This window comes from Actinia tenebrosa, unplaced genomic scaffold (genome assembly GCF_029948245.1).
Source record: "Actinia tenebrosa isolate PJP-AT-01 unplaced genomic scaffold, QUT_ActTen_1.0 PGA_scaffold15__27_contigs__length_11533743, whole genome shotgun sequence".
NCBI lineage: Eukaryota > Metazoa > Cnidaria > Anthozoa > Actiniaria > Actiniidae > Actinia > Actinia tenebrosa.
The window spans coordinates 3,804,696-3,821,786 of NW_028292575.1; the positions used below are offsets into that span (position 1 = coordinate 3,804,696).

Consider the following 17,091-nt stretch of genomic DNA (forward strand, 5'->3'; position numbering starts at 1 on the left):
AAACTAAAGTCGGACATAAGGAACAAAAAAACAGTCGTAAAAGATCTTTCCGAGGAATCTCGCAAAAAGATCTACCAGGAGGCAAAAGAAGAGCTTCAAAGAAAGCTTGCTCAGTAAATATCGTGACGGGATTCTATTTACATATCGAACGTCAGTCTGGAAATTACGCGTAATCTTATGCCATAAGATTTATGCTAATTCCACTATCTTCTTGGAATCCATCCCAAGAGGGGGTGGTTGGGGTCAATTTCGTAAAATATTTCATAGATTACGTCAGGGTAATAAGGAATATCCTTATCCAGCCGACAAAACATCCACTCGGCTTTTGTCATATCAGAAACCTCAGGAATAGACTTACCGGTAATTTCAGACAAAAGATAGGGAATAGCTTTGTAATATTTCCCTAGCTTTAATTTTTTCAACGCTTTCCGTAGGCTTTGTGGGGTTGGCTCTTCTAAATGGTCTATGATTTTCTTCTTTACTTCGTTGTTTAAATATATCGGATGTAAACCTTGGATATGACTCATCCAGTCCCTGAAGTATTTTATTCTCTTATACGGCGTTTTCTTACGACCTCCATTGGCGTAATACTGCTCTCTGGTAGCATTTGGTACGGCATTACGAATATTCTTACCACACTCGTAACACTGTGCTGACGTGTCGTCTTCTATTTGCATTTTCTTACCACAACACCAAAAGAGTTCTGGCTTAGGTACGATAACTTTAGGTCTTAGACAAATTATGCAAAAGTCGTTAACGAACTTCTTACATTCTTCGCACTCCATATATAGACTAACATATTTAAGTGCGCTGTTGCCCTCAACCACACTTGGAGTGGGGGTCGTCCGTAGGTGGATTTTTGACACGGATCTTGCCCGTGTTGAGATTGCACTGGAACCCCCATTCCCTATACTACTCCTTGGATATCCGGTTTTCTTTCCACCTTGAAAATCCCCTAGTGAGTTAAGAGCTGTACAGAAAGAACATTGAATGTAGTGGTAGTGTGTGTGGGAGTAAAAGTAGTTCAAAAGCTGGAAACCAGTATTCAAACTGATCAATCGAAAAAAGTTATTTGCTGAAGCAGAAAATGATTCCCATTGCAAAGAGGTTGTTGTTGTTGCTCCTAGTAATTGCAGGTAAGTCGTCATGTGTTTGGTTTAAAATGACTAAAACATCTTAAGCCCCGTTTACACTGGCGATTTTTGCGGCGATTTTTCACCCTGCGATTTTTTTGGCAATTTTCGGAAATATGAAAACTTTTGTCTCATCCTTCAAAAGAGACATTCGTCTAGGGAAAATCTTGGTATTCTGAAAAAACTTTACAAGTAAATTCTTTACCATTATTTATTATGGACAAAATCGCTGCAAAAATCGCTGCAAAAATCGCTGCAAAAATCACTGCAAAAATCGCTAGTGTAAACGGGGCTTTACAGCTCGAGCGGATTTCAACAAAAAATGGCTGAATAAGTGAAACTTTGTGTCCTCCATCATTCTAGTTAATTCTCACGAAAAAAGAAAACTTTGGCTCTTTCGAATTTGTTTTTACGTATTTTTGGCATAATTTCAGTATATTGTTTTTATTTAATACTTAAAAGTTTAATGATAGGTTCTCTAAACTTAGAGTATTCAAATAGACGTATTCAATGCCTACAAAAAATGCACAAAATATTCCAAACTTGAGAACTCATGAGAACTTTCTATCTAGAACATGTGCAGGAAGGTTTTCCACTTATCAAATTTAGCATAATTATTTAAACTGCTTATATTTTTTGTTTTGATCATTCTTTTGAATTCTTTTTGTATTTTTACTTATTTCTTTTGTTTTGTTTTTTCTTGGTTTTTTTTTTATGTTTTCCAAAATCTACGGTCTCACTATTAGTAAAAAGTACTAGCTTTGTTTTTCTAATAAAAAGCATATTTACAAAGTAAATTCCATTTTACACAAAAGTCTTGAATTATACGTACTTTTTAAATCGTTTTATTTTGTTCTCTTATTATATTCAAATGCTGGTTTTTCTTACTAGTTTAAATTATCTCCAATGAAAAGTACCTGAAGTATATCTGAACTTTTTTTTTCATTTTTATATTTTCACAAATTTGTTATTATTGATTAATAGGAGTTAATTAATTATGTTTTCTTCGTACGACTATAGGACGGTAAATAGCTTCTTTATTTTTTTCCCGTATTTTTTTTACTTGTTTTTGTAATCGTTTTGTTTTGTCATTTAGCGGCAAAGGATACCGGACCACAAGCGCGGGCAGATACTGACAAAATACCGCCCGCTCAAACAGCCAATCAGAATGCACGATATTTTAGAATACCGGACGGGAAAAAAATAAATTTTGATATCAACATTTAAAAGGAAATAAGTTAATTTATCAAGTTAATATTATATTTTGAGGAATGACGTTTTGGATTACTCTTGGTACTTCAATAAACTCATTCCTCCATATAGTCTTGTGATTTTTATATAGATTACCACAGATGTTGATTTGGATATCAGTGGAAATGATTTTCAACATAATATAAACTTCATAACAAAGTTTATTTTAGTTAATTGAGAATTCTAAAAAGCACTTTCTAAAAGTTGCATTAAAAATCAAATCCTTATAAACATCGAAAATGTCAAAACAAAGGAAATTGTTTTTATAATATGCTTTATATACTGACAAGAAAGTTAGTAAAAAAGCAACGGTTTCCACGCTTTTTTTTCTACAAAATTTTAGAATTTTTTTATGAAAGATAACGTTTAGGCTGCAGCTGTACGGTCTTCTTCAGAATGATAAAAAATCTACTAAGTTGAATTCAAAATAAAAGTTCATAATTATTTTACTTTCACAATAATTTTATCAACACTTTTAAATTATTAACAAGAAAAGGCAAATGAAATAAGAATTAAAACTTATAAATTGTTTACTTTCAGAATAACTTCATCAACATCATCGAATGAAATCATATTATTATTGTCAACGCTTTGTGTCCTTAAAGTGCTACTACGACGAAAATCGCTCAAACTTGGATTCAGCTGAAATTTCCTAAGAATACTCTTTAAAGGTCCAATAATCACTGTATGAAGTGTTTTCTCGATATTCAGGTCGAAGGTATGATATTTTTACGATTATTTTTTGGAGTCTGTGACGTCATACACTCAACATCGAACATCGCTCCATACATTTCTTTGTAGTTTACGATCAAAATATCAGTAGTAAAGGGAGAAAGAAATACCCAAACACCCCCAAAATATAAATTATAGTCACAAGTAATGTGAAATAAGCACATTAGCCACCCTTTGGGCTTCATAGGAATAAAATAAATTAAGGATTTATATACAAAGAAATATATGTAGCAATGTTTGATGTTGAGTGTATGACGTCACAGATTCCAAAAAATAATCGTAAAAATATCATACTTTCGTGCTGAATATCGAGAAAACACTTCATACAGTAATTATTGGACCTTTAAAGAGTATTTTTAGGAAGTTTCAGCTGAATCCAAGTTTGAGCGATTTTCGTCGTAGTAGCACTTTAAACTCGGCAAAGATTTGATGCTGTTATAGCTATGAGCTGGCTATTTGTTATCATTACGACTTGTATTAATATTGCTCAGTGGACGTCAATATGTTTTCCAATTATTATCGTGGCAGCTATATACTACTGACAAACGTTCTAGAACGACATCTCGTCTGACTGAATTCAACTCACTAACAATATCGGAGAATCGTTGTACTATGTTTTACTTTCGTACGAATAATACTTTCAAAACTAGATTAAATCACATCTCGCATCCATTAATTTTAACACCTCTTTTACACCTTTTTTTTTTTTTTTTTTTTTTTGCTTTTTATTGAGTTCATTGGGGAAAGTCAAAAAAAAAAAAAAGATTGCAGATTTGCAAATGGACAGACAGAAAAACCAATAACAATAACGATGTGACGTCAAAGGAGGCATTATTTTAATATTTAAAAATATACAAACCTTTTCTGGGGCAATAAAATATTCTGTATAAAGCACCATTGTCTTACTCATGGTTTATTGAAAGTTTTTTGGAAGTTTGTTTTCTCATAGTAATCAGTGATTTAGGATTTACAAATGACGACAAAGAAAATCAAATGCCTACTCCTATAATGTATATCGATATCTTCAAGACGCATCAATCAAATCATGTATAAATATTTTACCATTCAACTATTTACTTCATGTAGAATAAATGCTGAAAATATTGATTCAGGTGTCATAGATAGCTGCAGACAAATTAAAGCGATCCAAAGAGATGCCTATATCAAGCTCTTGACCTTTAGTGAAAATAACCATCGTTTGTGTGTGTACCAACGAAATGAAATTTTGATTGTATCGTAAGACATTAAGGTTAATGGTAATCATCATAATCTTTCTCATAAGTCGTTCTTATTAGGACTAAGAGTCCCCAATCAGAGGAACATAGCACCAACTTCCAGCCCGTAAAATTCCCATACCTGTTGATTTTTTTTAAACCGAGTTTAAGTTTAAGAATTTTGTCAAGTGCAATCCATTTACAAGTTTGAATGTCAAATATTATCGTTGAGTGATCAAGCGACAAAACAAATCGTGTTGAGGCTCCGGGGAAACAGATGATATTCACGATTACAACATTGTTTTCTCGAAGCCTCGACTCGAAATGTTTGTGCTTGATCACTCAAGCAGAGTACCCACAAAAGTTAGTTTGGCATTTGCGCATTTTTTGCAATTTCACGACGTTTTCGAGTGATAATCGTCTGCGCATGTTCCTAGTCTGTACATGAAATTTAATTTACGCGCAGACTACGAGAGTGCGCAGCCGGACGTGAATCACTCGTGTCGCTATATGTACTACTGGACTCTACGGTAATTGGTTCGATGAGGGAAGTTTTAACTGGATGCTTATTATTGGCTTGTTTTTAAGGAGCTCGAGTAGTCACTGCTACAAGAGGAACATTTGAGAAGATTCTACGAAATAAGCTGTTTGAGCAGAATGAGTACGACAAAACAGTCCGCCCTATCAAAGACCACAATAAACCAATCAAAGTGTCTTTTAGCTTGAGGCTGAATAAACTGGTTGAACTGGTATGACATCATTTAGTGTTTAGCCAATCCAAGTGTCCGTTAGTTTGAAAGTATAAAAAGAAGTTTGAGTTCGATAATAGGCAAAATAGTATTTTTCAACCACGCAATCAATGCTGCATTTTTATGACAGACCTTTACCTTTGGTTTTTGCTACTTTTGAATTGGCATCGGAAATATCTTTTTGTAATTCACTCTTTTTTGAATTTTTTAAATATACTTTTATATACTTTTAAGATTTTTAAGATTGACTTAGTTTAATTTCAGTATTAATATTATATATTTAACATTACAAAATTGTATGATTTACTTCGAATTTACTAAAAAAAATTACTTCCGCGCGTGACGTCGTGGAATAAGGCCGAAATACACTCAAGCTGCCCACTTGGGTCCACTACAGTGTAGTGTACGTAGCCCGCAGCAAAAAAATGCTTTCTTTGACTGTACTTTCTTTGTATCCTAGAACACAAAAAAGCAACTGATGGTTATTGATGCGTTTATTGTACAGGTGAGAAAACCCTGGGTTAAGCGGCTATTTCGTTCGCCTGCTATATACCTCCTCGGCTTGGACGTAATATTGTCCCATTTCAGACCACGTCTCATTCCCTTGATAATGAGATTTTTTGTTTGAGTTGTATCCATATCCGTGCACGTGTGTCTCCTCATGTGCAACCGAGCGCAACCGTTAAACAAAGAAAGGATACTCTAGGGAATGACAAGTGGTCTGAAATGTGACAGCATTACGTCCGAGCCAAAGAGGTCTATTGACAGAAAACTCTTAACATGATATCAAAAACCTACGACTGAGAACTACTGAAGCGAGAGAAAAAATGAGATTGACCTGTTAGCCACTCGAGGAGAGGATGAGGGAAACATTGAGTCTGGTTAGTATTGCATGAATTGTGGGACTGCTGTTTTAGGGGGCATATATCCAAGATGGCGTCTATTTTGCCCCTTAAAAAATCCCAAAATGCACTGCGATGCTTACTTGACCCAGTTTTCTTCCTCGACCTTGAAATGCCTAGTAAATAATAATCTCTTTTTTATCTTCTTGAGTTTTCGGCTGTTTTAAGGAACATATTTCCAAGATGGCTTTTCTTTTGACCGCTAAAACAGACCCAAAATGCACCACAAGGCAAACTCGATCGACCCAGTTTTTTCCATCAAAGTAATAATCAATTTGTTTTTCTTCTTCTTGTGTGTTTGCGTAGCAATGGAACAATCCCTTCCTATTGTGGAACGAAAGTGATAATGGTGGAATCCATACTCTACACATCAAGCCTGAAAATATTTGGGTCCCAGATACTGTGCTATATGACAAGTGAGTTGGTTGTTGATTACAATAGAGATAAAATATTGTATTTCCTTTCTGGCTGGAACATTTTACCGTCCATCTGCATCCGAGGCCCCCTACATATAACACACTTGCACAATTTTGTTACCCTCCCTTTGAGTTTGTATAAAAATAATGACCCTAACTACCCAATTTGCACCAGCCCTTTCTGATATGACTGTGAGCCTGATTGAGCCTTTAGGCTAGCCAAAATACAAGTGACGAGTAAAAATGCAAAGCCGTATCAGATGCTTAGCCAACTGATAAGTTGCTCGTCATTGTATTCTGCAAAGAAATGCTCAAATTCCCTCCCTCTAAACTGTATCGTACTAGATCGAGAGCAGTTGAGCAGTGATGATACGGTCTCATATCAGGCATGGTCTTTTCCCTTATCACGCACGTTCTTTGCAGAATTAAATGATAATGACTGATAATTAACTTTAGTTTGAGATTGCTTCTTCTTCTCCTCATTTGCGTGATATTCGTCTAATGTTTACTTCTTCCCCTATCTTCTTCTTTTTATTTTTCTTCTCCTCTTAATACTCAGTGTTACTCAAGGGAATGACACGTCTTTAAATAGAAAACATTACTCCCAAAAGATCCAATAGGGAGTTAGAAATTTGAACATGGAGGGAAAACGTTTCTGAAACTGTAGTGCCTTGAATGGTATTGCAATTTCTTCTGCTTGTTATTTTCTTAGTGGTGACGAAGTCGTTTCCCAGGCAGGATTTCTAGAGAAGTTCAAGACGTATGTCATATTGGACAGCAATGGTACCTGCACGTGGATGGCACCAGCAACCTTCAAGAGTTCCTGCAGCATGGATATTACCAACTTTCCTTTCGACTCTCAGAAGTGTGACATGACATTTGGTTCATGGGCGTACGATAGTAGATTGGTAGAGATGGAACAACTACATGAAACGCATCAAATGACTGGTAAGACGTAATCAAAGGTGGTGTAGAAGTACACTCGCCTTTTGCCTCGATATGTTTTGAGTTCCGATTCCTGGCAACGGCATTAGTATAGACTATGTCAATGCTAATAGGCAACGTGCTTTAAAGCTCATAAATAAATTTCGAAGGAAAGCTTTGAGATGAATAATTCTTTTAGAGGAGTCGGAAAATCGTAAGTACGCGGTTCCCCATCATGCTTTGTGCTAGAGATTTTTGTTTCCAAATAATATTCATTTTATACCATAATCACTTTACTCCTATTTGAGTTTGACAGCAGAGCAAGCGGAGTTCTCGAGAGAATCAAAACAGCAAGAAAGACTAGGGTAGGAAATAAGAATTTCAGAGAGCCACCGCAGGTCAGGGCACAGAGCATGGCTAGGCTAGTCATGACATTGTTGAAATATTCGAAGTGCGCTGGTCAATCGTATAACCGCTTTTTATTCGTGCAACCTAAACTTGTGACGTGAACGAATTTTAGGAAGAAATTGCTCCGGGTAAGATCCCCATGAACGTTTTTTCTCAACGCTGCGGTTGTACACAAGTTTCAGGTTAAAAAATTCAACGTGTAACAAAGGCTTTGTTTTTATAAAGAGCAGTCGAATTTCCAGATATATTCATTATGTTTTATCAGTAGGAAAATACCTCAATGACTCGTGACGTTCCTGTGTAGTTTACCCCACCAATTCTAAAAAAATTTCTAGTAACTTATGCACGTATTTCTCCCAACAGAAAAATACGTATCTAATGGTGACTGGCACCTTCGTGATGTATCAATGAATCTACGACTGATAAACTACTCGTGCTGTGCCTACCCATTCTCTGACATCACATATACGTTTACCCTGGAGAGAAAACCTAGATATCACGTGATTTACCACATTGTACCTTGCGTCATAATCTCTTTCCTCTCATTGGTTAGTTTTGTTCTCCCGCCGGACTGTGGCGAGAGAATTGGACTAAACATCACAGTCCTATTAACCATGAGTGTGTACCTTTTGATTGTTTCTGATATCCTTCCGGAGACTTCGGATTTTGTACCAATACTTGGTCTGTATTACTTGTCCATTATGGGTGAGCTAGCGCTTGTACTGACAGCAACAGTTATATCTATACGATGCCATTTCGCTAGAAGGAAGCCGCTTCAGTTTGTCATGCGTTTGAAGGGGCTCACAATGAACAATAAGACGACTGATAACGTCCAGAACGAAAGAGCCACGAGAGAAGCCATTAACTCTGATAGCAACAAAGTCATTGACGAGAAAGAGATGTGGCGCGAATTTTGGATGGATTTTGCTCATAGTTTGGACATCTTTTTTTTAATCGTATTTACGATTGTTTTTGTTTCCACGACGTTGTTCATTTTGCTTCTGAGAAAATAGTATGAAATACTGAAGTTATCGATTAATCTGTTGCTCAGGGTTAGGTTCTATTTTTGTGCAGGTCCGTGGAATTTCAAAGTGTTTTTACCGTTTGTAATTTTGAATATTTAGACACCAATTCAAGGCTAACACTAAGTAAACGAATCTGCAATCAAGGAACACAGCGGCCCGAATTTTGAACTCGAAAATTGTTTATTGAAAGTTTAAACAAGAGGTAACTTACCTTGCGGGATAATTGTAAGTCTTTGAGAATATACGTTGCACCTTTGACCTATGACCTCATCAGAGCATACGCGATGAGGATCGCATAATGACATTATAATGCGAAGTATACATGGATGAGGAGAATTGCTAAATTAATTACCAATCAACAATGATACGTATAATTGTCTCTGGTATTGTTTATAGAGCTATTTCAAAAAGGTTGTTGAGGATTCTTTTGCATTCTTCATGTTGCATACGTTTACTGATCGATTCACATCGTCCATAGTGCAATTCGCACTTGGTATGCAGCATAGTTGATCTAAGTTATTTGTATGCTGCAATATTTATGTAAGATTATCATGCTGGCAACCTACCCTCAATTTTAAATAACTTTTTTCTACCATTTTTTAAAAGACATTCTTACAATACAAGAGTGGCATCTAAATTTGACTTTCGTGCTTCCTATAAAGACTAGAACAAATTATGGCTTAATGAACATCAAATTCATAGATGCTAAAATTTGGAATTCTATTGATGAGTCTACAAAACTACTTAGCAAGCCAATCTTCATTAGAACACTCGATAATAAATTAATTCTCATGTACAATTGACTTGTTATATTTTACTCCTTGCCTTAAATTTAATATCATGTGTTCACTATACAATAATTATATATAACTTTATATAGTTAATTAATATTCAATGTGTTTAGTTTGATCCATTTGATATTTTTTTCTTTTTCGTCTTTTTCTTTTTTCCTCTTACTATATTTATATCAATTTCATTTATACCTCAACCGTCTGTAATATTTGTATGTAAATGTTAAATGTATAGCTCTCTAACTAGATTGACTTTTAATTAGTTATTTTAGATAGCTTGTACGTTACGTTCTGGACAATTAATAAAAACAAATAATATCTTTGATTAATGTAAACATTGAGGTACTAAATAAAATCTGGGTCTAGGTCTAGGTCTAGGTCTAGGTCTAGGTCTAGGTCTAGGTCTAGGTCTAGGTCTAGGTCTAGGTCTAGGTCTAGGTCTAGGTCTAGGTCTAGGTCTAGGTCTAGGGCACTGTATTATCATCTATTTCTATGAATTGTATTCAGATGAAAATTCATAGAATTGATTATTCTCCTCTTTAAATATAAAACTGTGTTCTCAATTTTACGGAATTTGCGTTTTGTGGCCCTCAAGCAGATTCTATTAATAATTTTTTTGAACCCGACAATAATTTTGTAATTAAGTGTATGTAAACATCTTTTGTTCGTCTTGCCTTAATATATGACATGGGGATTTAATCACTGAAGCTAACACAAAATGCATCTTTGTGTTCGAACCAGGAGGGAAAAAAAACAAGAAATTTTGGAAGTTAGAAAGTACGATATCAACTCACTTCATTAACAATTGAATTTATTATTACAATCAAAATTAATCACAGGAGTTGAATAAACTAGTCTCCAAGAGTAGTATAGGGCATACCAGTCCTGATTCACCCGACCTTGCCCCATGATTCCCTGAGTTAATCAAATTCGCGTAGTAATGAAATTCCAAAAACGCAGTAAAAGCTACGACACCAAAAAATGGTCCCCGAGGATTACAGGGGTCTCAAAAAGCGGGCAAAAATATGCTAGATATATATGCATGAATGTAAAGAATTCGTCTATGACTTCTGTATAAAGTGCTTGAAACCCAAGTTTGTACCTACTAAGCCAAATAAGTATATTTGTTGTGGTAAGAAAATGCAAATAGAAGACGACACGTCAGCACAGTGTTACGAGTGTGGTAAGAATATTCGTAATGCCGTACCAAATGCTACCAAAGAGCAATATTACGCCAATGGAGGTCGTAAGAAAACACCTTATAAGAGAATAAAATACTTTAGGGACTGGATGAGTCATATCCAAGGTTTACACCCGGTATATTTAGACAACGACGTAAAGAAGAAAATCATAGACCACTTAGAAGAGCCAACCCCGCAAAGTCTACGGAAGACATTGAAAAAATTAAAGCTAGGGAAATATTACAAAGCTATTCCCTATCTCTTGTCTGAAATTACCGGTAAGCCTATTCCCGAGGTTTCTGATATGACAAAAGCCGAGTGGATGTTTTGTCGGCTGAATAAGGATATTCCTTATTATCCTGACGTAATTTATGAAATATTTTACAAAATAGACCCCAACCACCCCCTGTTAAGATGGATTCCGAGAAAATAAAAATGCAAAACTGGCGTTTATTTTGCCAGAAACCCCACTGGGGAATGCATCGCGCAGAACACCAAGCTATCCCCAGTGGGGTTTTTTGCATATATCTTTCTTACGACCCACCAGAGGGTGAACTCCGGACAGCGTCCCGAGACACCCCCTGACTTTTCCAACTTTTCCTCGCGAAACCCCCCATCGCGGGGTTGAATCGCACTTTCTATCTTTTCTTTTCCACCCCTCCCCCCACGGTTGCTGTGAGTGGGGGAGGCTTTTTTTTTCACTCACAGCAACCGGTCCAAATGCGTCTACAGCGAGGCTTGAACTCGGGACTTTAGGCCTCCCCAGCTCCAAAGTCCACGATCACAAGCGAACGCCAGACACATCTGGACGCTTATGTATGTGAAAATTATTATATTTAATCTGCATATGAACCAGACAGCCGGCGTTCAATATGTAAATAGAATCCCGTCACGCTCTTTTCAAAGCAGATGTTTACTGAGCGAGTTTTCTTTGAAGCTCTTCTTTTACCTCCTGGTAGATCTTTTTGCGAGATTCCTCGGAAAGATCTTTTACGACTGTTTTTTTATTCCTTATGTCCGACTTTAATTTCTCGTACTTTTCCTCTTCGGCTAAGATAAGCGAGAATTCTACATCGTCTATCTTTCTGTCACGCAAAGCCTTTGAGACAAGGTCAGTGATCGTATTTACTTTAGCCCTTGACAGAGCTATTGTCGTGTCGTGTTTTGATATTTTGCTTGACAACTGTTTCATAATGCCCGTATCAACGGCCGAAATGATACCACAGGCTGCCCCAACGCCGGCCAAAGGAACTCCAACAATTATTCCCGGTCCAGTAAGCGAAGTAGCAACGCCAGAGCCCGTTAACACAACAGATATGGATCCTGAAGTTATCGCAATCTTATGTAGCGTACTCCGGGCTCTGACGTACTTTTTTCGGACTTTTTCGTAGTGTTGTGTTTGCCCTTCCAAGTAAGCCAGGATTAAATTTGCTTTATTCAAGCGAAAGTTTTCTGCGTTTAGTTCGTTAGGACCCTCCTTAGGAAGTTCAGGATAAAGTGGAGGTGCCGATGGTATAACATCCATTATATATACTAATGTACGACGCTTTTGGGAATGATTTTGGAGAGCAGCCGCATTATGGAGATTACTTGAGTCGGAAAGATCTCGGAAAGATGTTTGAGCATCGGCCAGAACCAAAGCCTGTAAGGAAGCAACCAAAGCCTGTAAGGAAGCAACCAAAACCTGTACATGAAAGGAAGCAACCAAACCCCACACCACCTAATTTCCCAGAGAATCTATCAATAACCAACCAGGATTACCCATTTTACGATGCGGAACGCGGCATGAACGGCTTTGATAAGATAGTGACGCATTTGAAGATCCCAGTGGGTAAGCAAACCTTTGACGTAGTAATAAGGGATATCTTTAAGGATTTTAAGCTTAAGCACACTTCAGGAAAAGAAGCCCACGAATGGTTAAAGGGGCCTAACTTTAAGTACTGGCCGCAGCAGTTAAACTTTGCCGTCTGGGCGGCTACAAAGGGCTGCGGGGTTGCCGCGGATATGTTCGACATTGCCTTTCTTAAGGTTTCACGTTGCCTTTACTATGCGGCGCATATTGAAGGAGCTGCACGTGCCACTACCAGGGGAAAACCCATTCAATCGAATGGATAACCGCTACGATTCCGCTGCCCTAGAAAGACTAATGAATGAGTTTAAGCCGCAGCAAAGAGACTTTTGTTATCGGGAGGGCGCCACGCATGGCTTGGGTATTATCTATGCTTGGCATGTTGACGGCGTGCGTCCGGCAGACATGTATCATCAAAAATACCCCGGGGGTTTGAAGTTTTATGACCTGGGCGGTCGTAAGAATGACGTTACGCTGATCGATAGGATTGAGACGATTTACCCCAGTCCATGGGATCCGTTCGTATTATTAAAAGGAAAAGGCCTAAGAAACCTAGCTCGAATTAACCGCAGCATTGAAGCATTCGTCTACTGCACCCTGGGAGCGCAGGTAAATACCCGCAGCCCCATTGTTGGTTGCCAAGGTGCTTCGCGGGAAACGCAACAAGAATTCCTAACCCTGTTTGAGTCCGCAATAATAGAAAATGACATATCCAAGTCAGTTCAAAGATATCAATTGGCGGTGCAGCAATCTAAAGTGCGGCTAGATTATGCCTTGAGTCCTGGTTGTTGGTTAATCCCTAGTAATTTGGTTATCAACGCTAATTCCGTTGTGGGTTATAACAACAAGCTGCAGCGAGCAACCAAAGACATGAAGTTTGGGGTGAATAACGTGAACTCTGACATGACCAAGGGCATTCCTCACTTCGTAGAGAAGCCAAAAAAGTCACACGAAGCGAAGCTACCCGTAGTTAAGAAGCGAAAGAAGGTTTTGCCCACGATACCTGAGGAATATGACCATAACCTACTAAAAGCCGGCCTAGTCACCGCAAGCATTGGTCTGAGCTATTATATATGGCGATGAACAACTCCTACGTGACTGGAGTAGATTGTGTTTATACGACTTACACAGGCGAGAAAAAATACAACCAGGCGTCTTGGGTTGATGTCACCGGGATGTCCGTAGACCTGAACTACTCAGGAAAGAAGCTGATAATATGCAGCATTTGCATTGGCACGGCGAGTGATGCAAACGTAGGATTTCGTTTCTGCGACGACAATGGAGTATTACAGCCCATGCGCGCTAAGACAAACAACAGAAAGCCCGTGCATTTCTCAGTAGAACCGACCGACACCAGCGCCGAAAATCTCTCGGTTTGGACTTTTCACATGGTTGCCGATTGCTATGGGAAGGTAAAGTTGCAAATACGCGTAGATGACACGGCGTCGGCTACGGTAAATAGCATAGAAGATCAGAGGGATCGGCCTTATAATCACGCGACCATCAGCACTCTTACGGTGTTAAGCCTCTAAGATGACGCCTTTGGTGCCTAGAATATATGAACCCACACATAAAGGAATATTGGTTTCTTCATGACTTAGAGGAGAGAAAGTACGAAAATGATAATTGGTACGACACCGGATTGTGGGTGAAGGTTGGGGGTTTAGGAATAATAATATGTACTATTAGCATTAACACGGGGTACTCATGCAATGCCGGCTTTAGAATCCTAGACGAGACCAATACGCCATTGCCGCCTTATAGGACAAAAGGTAATAGGCATTCAGTCCATTTTTCGTCGGAACCCAATCCATTTAGCGGAGAAGATCTAACGCCCATGACTTTTCATATGATAGCTAATTGTCAATATGCAAAGCTTCAAGTTCGCCCCAGCGATGCAGCCAACTCTGGCGCCAACCCCGGCAACCTCCGAATAAATGGTAAGTTTGAAACGGCTGTAGACGCTGCTTGGTGTCATAAGGCCAATAGCACCATGAGCGTCTTACCTTTAGTACCAAATTATCAGCCCGGGGCTAATACCATATTTACTTATCCCCAGCCGAGAATGCCCAGGGCAACCAATGAAAAGGGCAAGAAACCATCTGAGAAGGCGGCGCCTGTCGGATAGGAGTTACCTCTTCATCTTCTTCAGGAGTACCACTCCAATAGCTACTACCAGGATCCAGATGTTATTCCCCACGAACTTCAACAGTTCCCCGCCGGTCTTAAGCACCAAGCTAAGAACACTACCAAGCAGCCCAGGAAGACCGGCTGCCATTTTTTTTCCTAAGTCCGTCAGTCCATTGCCTAATTTCTTTACGCCTGCGCCTGTAGCCTTAAGCGCGTTAAGGATTACTCCTACTACGCTTGAAATAGCAACCGCAAATGCCAGAGGAACGCCATACTTCAAAAGGGCTCTTTTACCTTTTCCTTGGTGGTAAGCCCCAGCTCCTTTTCCAGGTTGTCCTTTTGCGCCCGCAATTCCGCAACTTCTTCCCTGAGGGCTTCTACTTCCTTTTGAAGAGCCTCCCTTTCCTCTTCGGGTCGAGTTAGGTCATTAATTATTTCCTGTTTTTCGGCTAAGCTCCTTTCCAGATCTTCGATGGCCTGATCTCTTTGCCGGATTTGTTCTTCTTTAGTATTGAGTTCGGCAACTAACTGCCGCCGTTCCTCCAAAGAGCCGGTTATGATGGTACGCAAGTTTTTGGCTTCTTCCTTGCTCATATTCAGGTCTTGCAGGGCAAGATCGAAGGCCTTTTCAGCTTGGTCTCTTTCGCGTAGGGCGTCGTCTCTTTGTTCTCTAATTTGCATTATTCTTTGATTTTTGTCATCAAGTTCTCTCTTTTGAGCATCGAGGAGTAGTTGGTTTTGTCTCATGTATTCTGCTTTCCTTTCTTCCAACGTTTCTTGCAGCTCCTCGGCGCGTTTTTCTAACGCAACCCTCTCATTCAGGTTTTCCAACCTTTCTAACAGGCTTCTAGTGGCACGCTGGAAGCCTTTTAATCTTGTCACATCGCCCCTAATTTCGCCATCCTCATCAAAGAGGGGTTGTGGTTTCGTCCAGCGGTTCTTATCGGGAAATCTCAGGTCTTGGACGCTTATAAGGACTTTGTTTCCGCGTTCTGTGAGCCTTACGTCGTCAGCCTCAAAGCGGGAATAGCGTTGACTTAGCTCTTGCGTTGCCCACTCTACGGTTTCCCGCGCGGTTGCTTCGTCTATGTCTTGAAGTTCCAAGTACTCAGGGACGGGGCCGCGGTTCTTTGATTGCCACATGCGATTCAAGGCTGCCTTGAAGCTTTTCCACCTACTACCGTACTTGTTTTCTAGGGCTGCGTCGTACATTAGGGGGTCGGTCTCCGCGCCTCGGGTCCATGCGTCGAATTCTTCATCGTTAATATCAACTTGACCTTCTTCGGTAAGGGGATCAAAATCCGTTCCTTCTACTTCCATTATATATGATAAGCTCAAAGTTAAATCCCAACGTATTACCTAAGCAGGTTGGCGGGCTGAAAGCAGAACGCACTTTTCATCGGGTCACCTTTACCCCTAGCAGCGCAAAACCAGGAGAAACCTTGTACGTAGGCGTGCCCCGTCTAACGGATAACCTAGTTTTAGTTCCTGGCACCTTGGCGCTAAGGTTTGACCTGGCAATACAACCAAGTACCAAGGACAAGCGCTATACCGTCAATAACGTAGGCAGGAACCTCGTCTCTAAGATGAGAATCAAGTTCGCTGGGGAATCCCTCTTGGACTTGAACAGGTACGATTTGTATGCCACGTATAAGGATCTGTGGCTAACAGCCTTTGACCGTGCACAAAAGATAGAGCAGGGAATCGGTAGTGTTATCCTTCGTAAGCTTCGCAGCGATACCAACCCGGCGCCTACGGACTCCAGCGGAGCAACCGCAGTGGCAGACGCAACGAGGATAAAGACCGCCTATGGTAGCAAGTACGTCATCCCGTTGGACTTCGAAGTAATTACGAGTCATGGCGTGTACTACCCCAGGCAGTTATCCGAGTTACAGTTTGAAGTAACCTTGGCGGACACTACAAACGTCATTGGAGGCATGGACAGCGCAATTAGCGGGGCTGTTGATCCCTATTCTATCACTAACTTAGAGCTGCAGTATGAGACCGTGTACAGCGAAGAGCTGGCCCGTAGCGCTGGCATGGAATATAGCGCCGGAAAGGCATTCCTTTACGACCACGTAGTAATGTACAAGACATTTAGCTTTCTGGACAAGACGGACGAGGTTATCAATCAAAGTATTAACCTCCCACGAAGAAGTCTCACGGGGTTAATGCTGGTGTTTGCCAAACCCTATGAGGCCGGCAAGCACGACTCCGAAGCCTTTCATAACCCCAACATTACTAACGTGGGGATAAATGTCAACGGCGTCCCAAACAAGGTCTACTCCCAGGGAATAAAACCCGCAGACGTGTACAGGGAGGTAATGCGTACGTTTGGCGACCAAATTAGCCCTGAGGAATTCTTTAAGGATAAATACGCGCTGTG

General features: G+C 39.5%; 1 protein-coding gene across 1 annotated transcript; it reads left to right on the forward strand.

Annotated features, from left to right (window-relative positions):
- The first annotated feature begins 600 nt into the window (after nt 1–600).
- LOC116307783 (neuronal acetylcholine receptor subunit beta-3) lies at nt 601–10,022 on the forward strand. The gene is made up of 6 exons (XM_031718089.2): nt 601–1,136; nt 4,919–5,079; nt 5,540–5,584; nt 6,288–6,397; nt 7,110–7,345; nt 8,093–10,022. The coding sequence occupies exons 1-6, from the start codon at nt 1,088–1,090 to the stop codon at nt 8,740–8,742; spliced, it is 1,251 nt and encodes a 416-aa protein (XP_031573949.2). The 5' UTR covers nt 601–1,087; the 3' UTR covers nt 8,743–10,022.
- Nucleotides 10,023–17,091: the final 7,069 nt, after the last annotated feature.

What these genes read in the sequence shown, in the direction of transcription:
- LOC116307783 (XM_031718089.2), top strand. Translation starts at nt 1,088, where the DNA reads ATGATTCCCATTGCAAAGAGGTTGTTGTTGTTGCTCCTAGTAATTGCA. An exon ending in TTGATGCGTTTATTGTACAG is followed by an intron (nt 5,585 to 6,287) that starts GTGAGAAAACCC and finishes GTGTTTGCGTAG; the next exon opens with CAATGGAACAATCCCTTCCT. An exon ending in TGAAACGCATCAAATGACTG is followed by an intron (nt 7,346 to 8,092) that starts GTAAGACGTAAT and finishes TTCTCCCAACAG; the next exon opens with AAAAATACGTATCTAATGGT.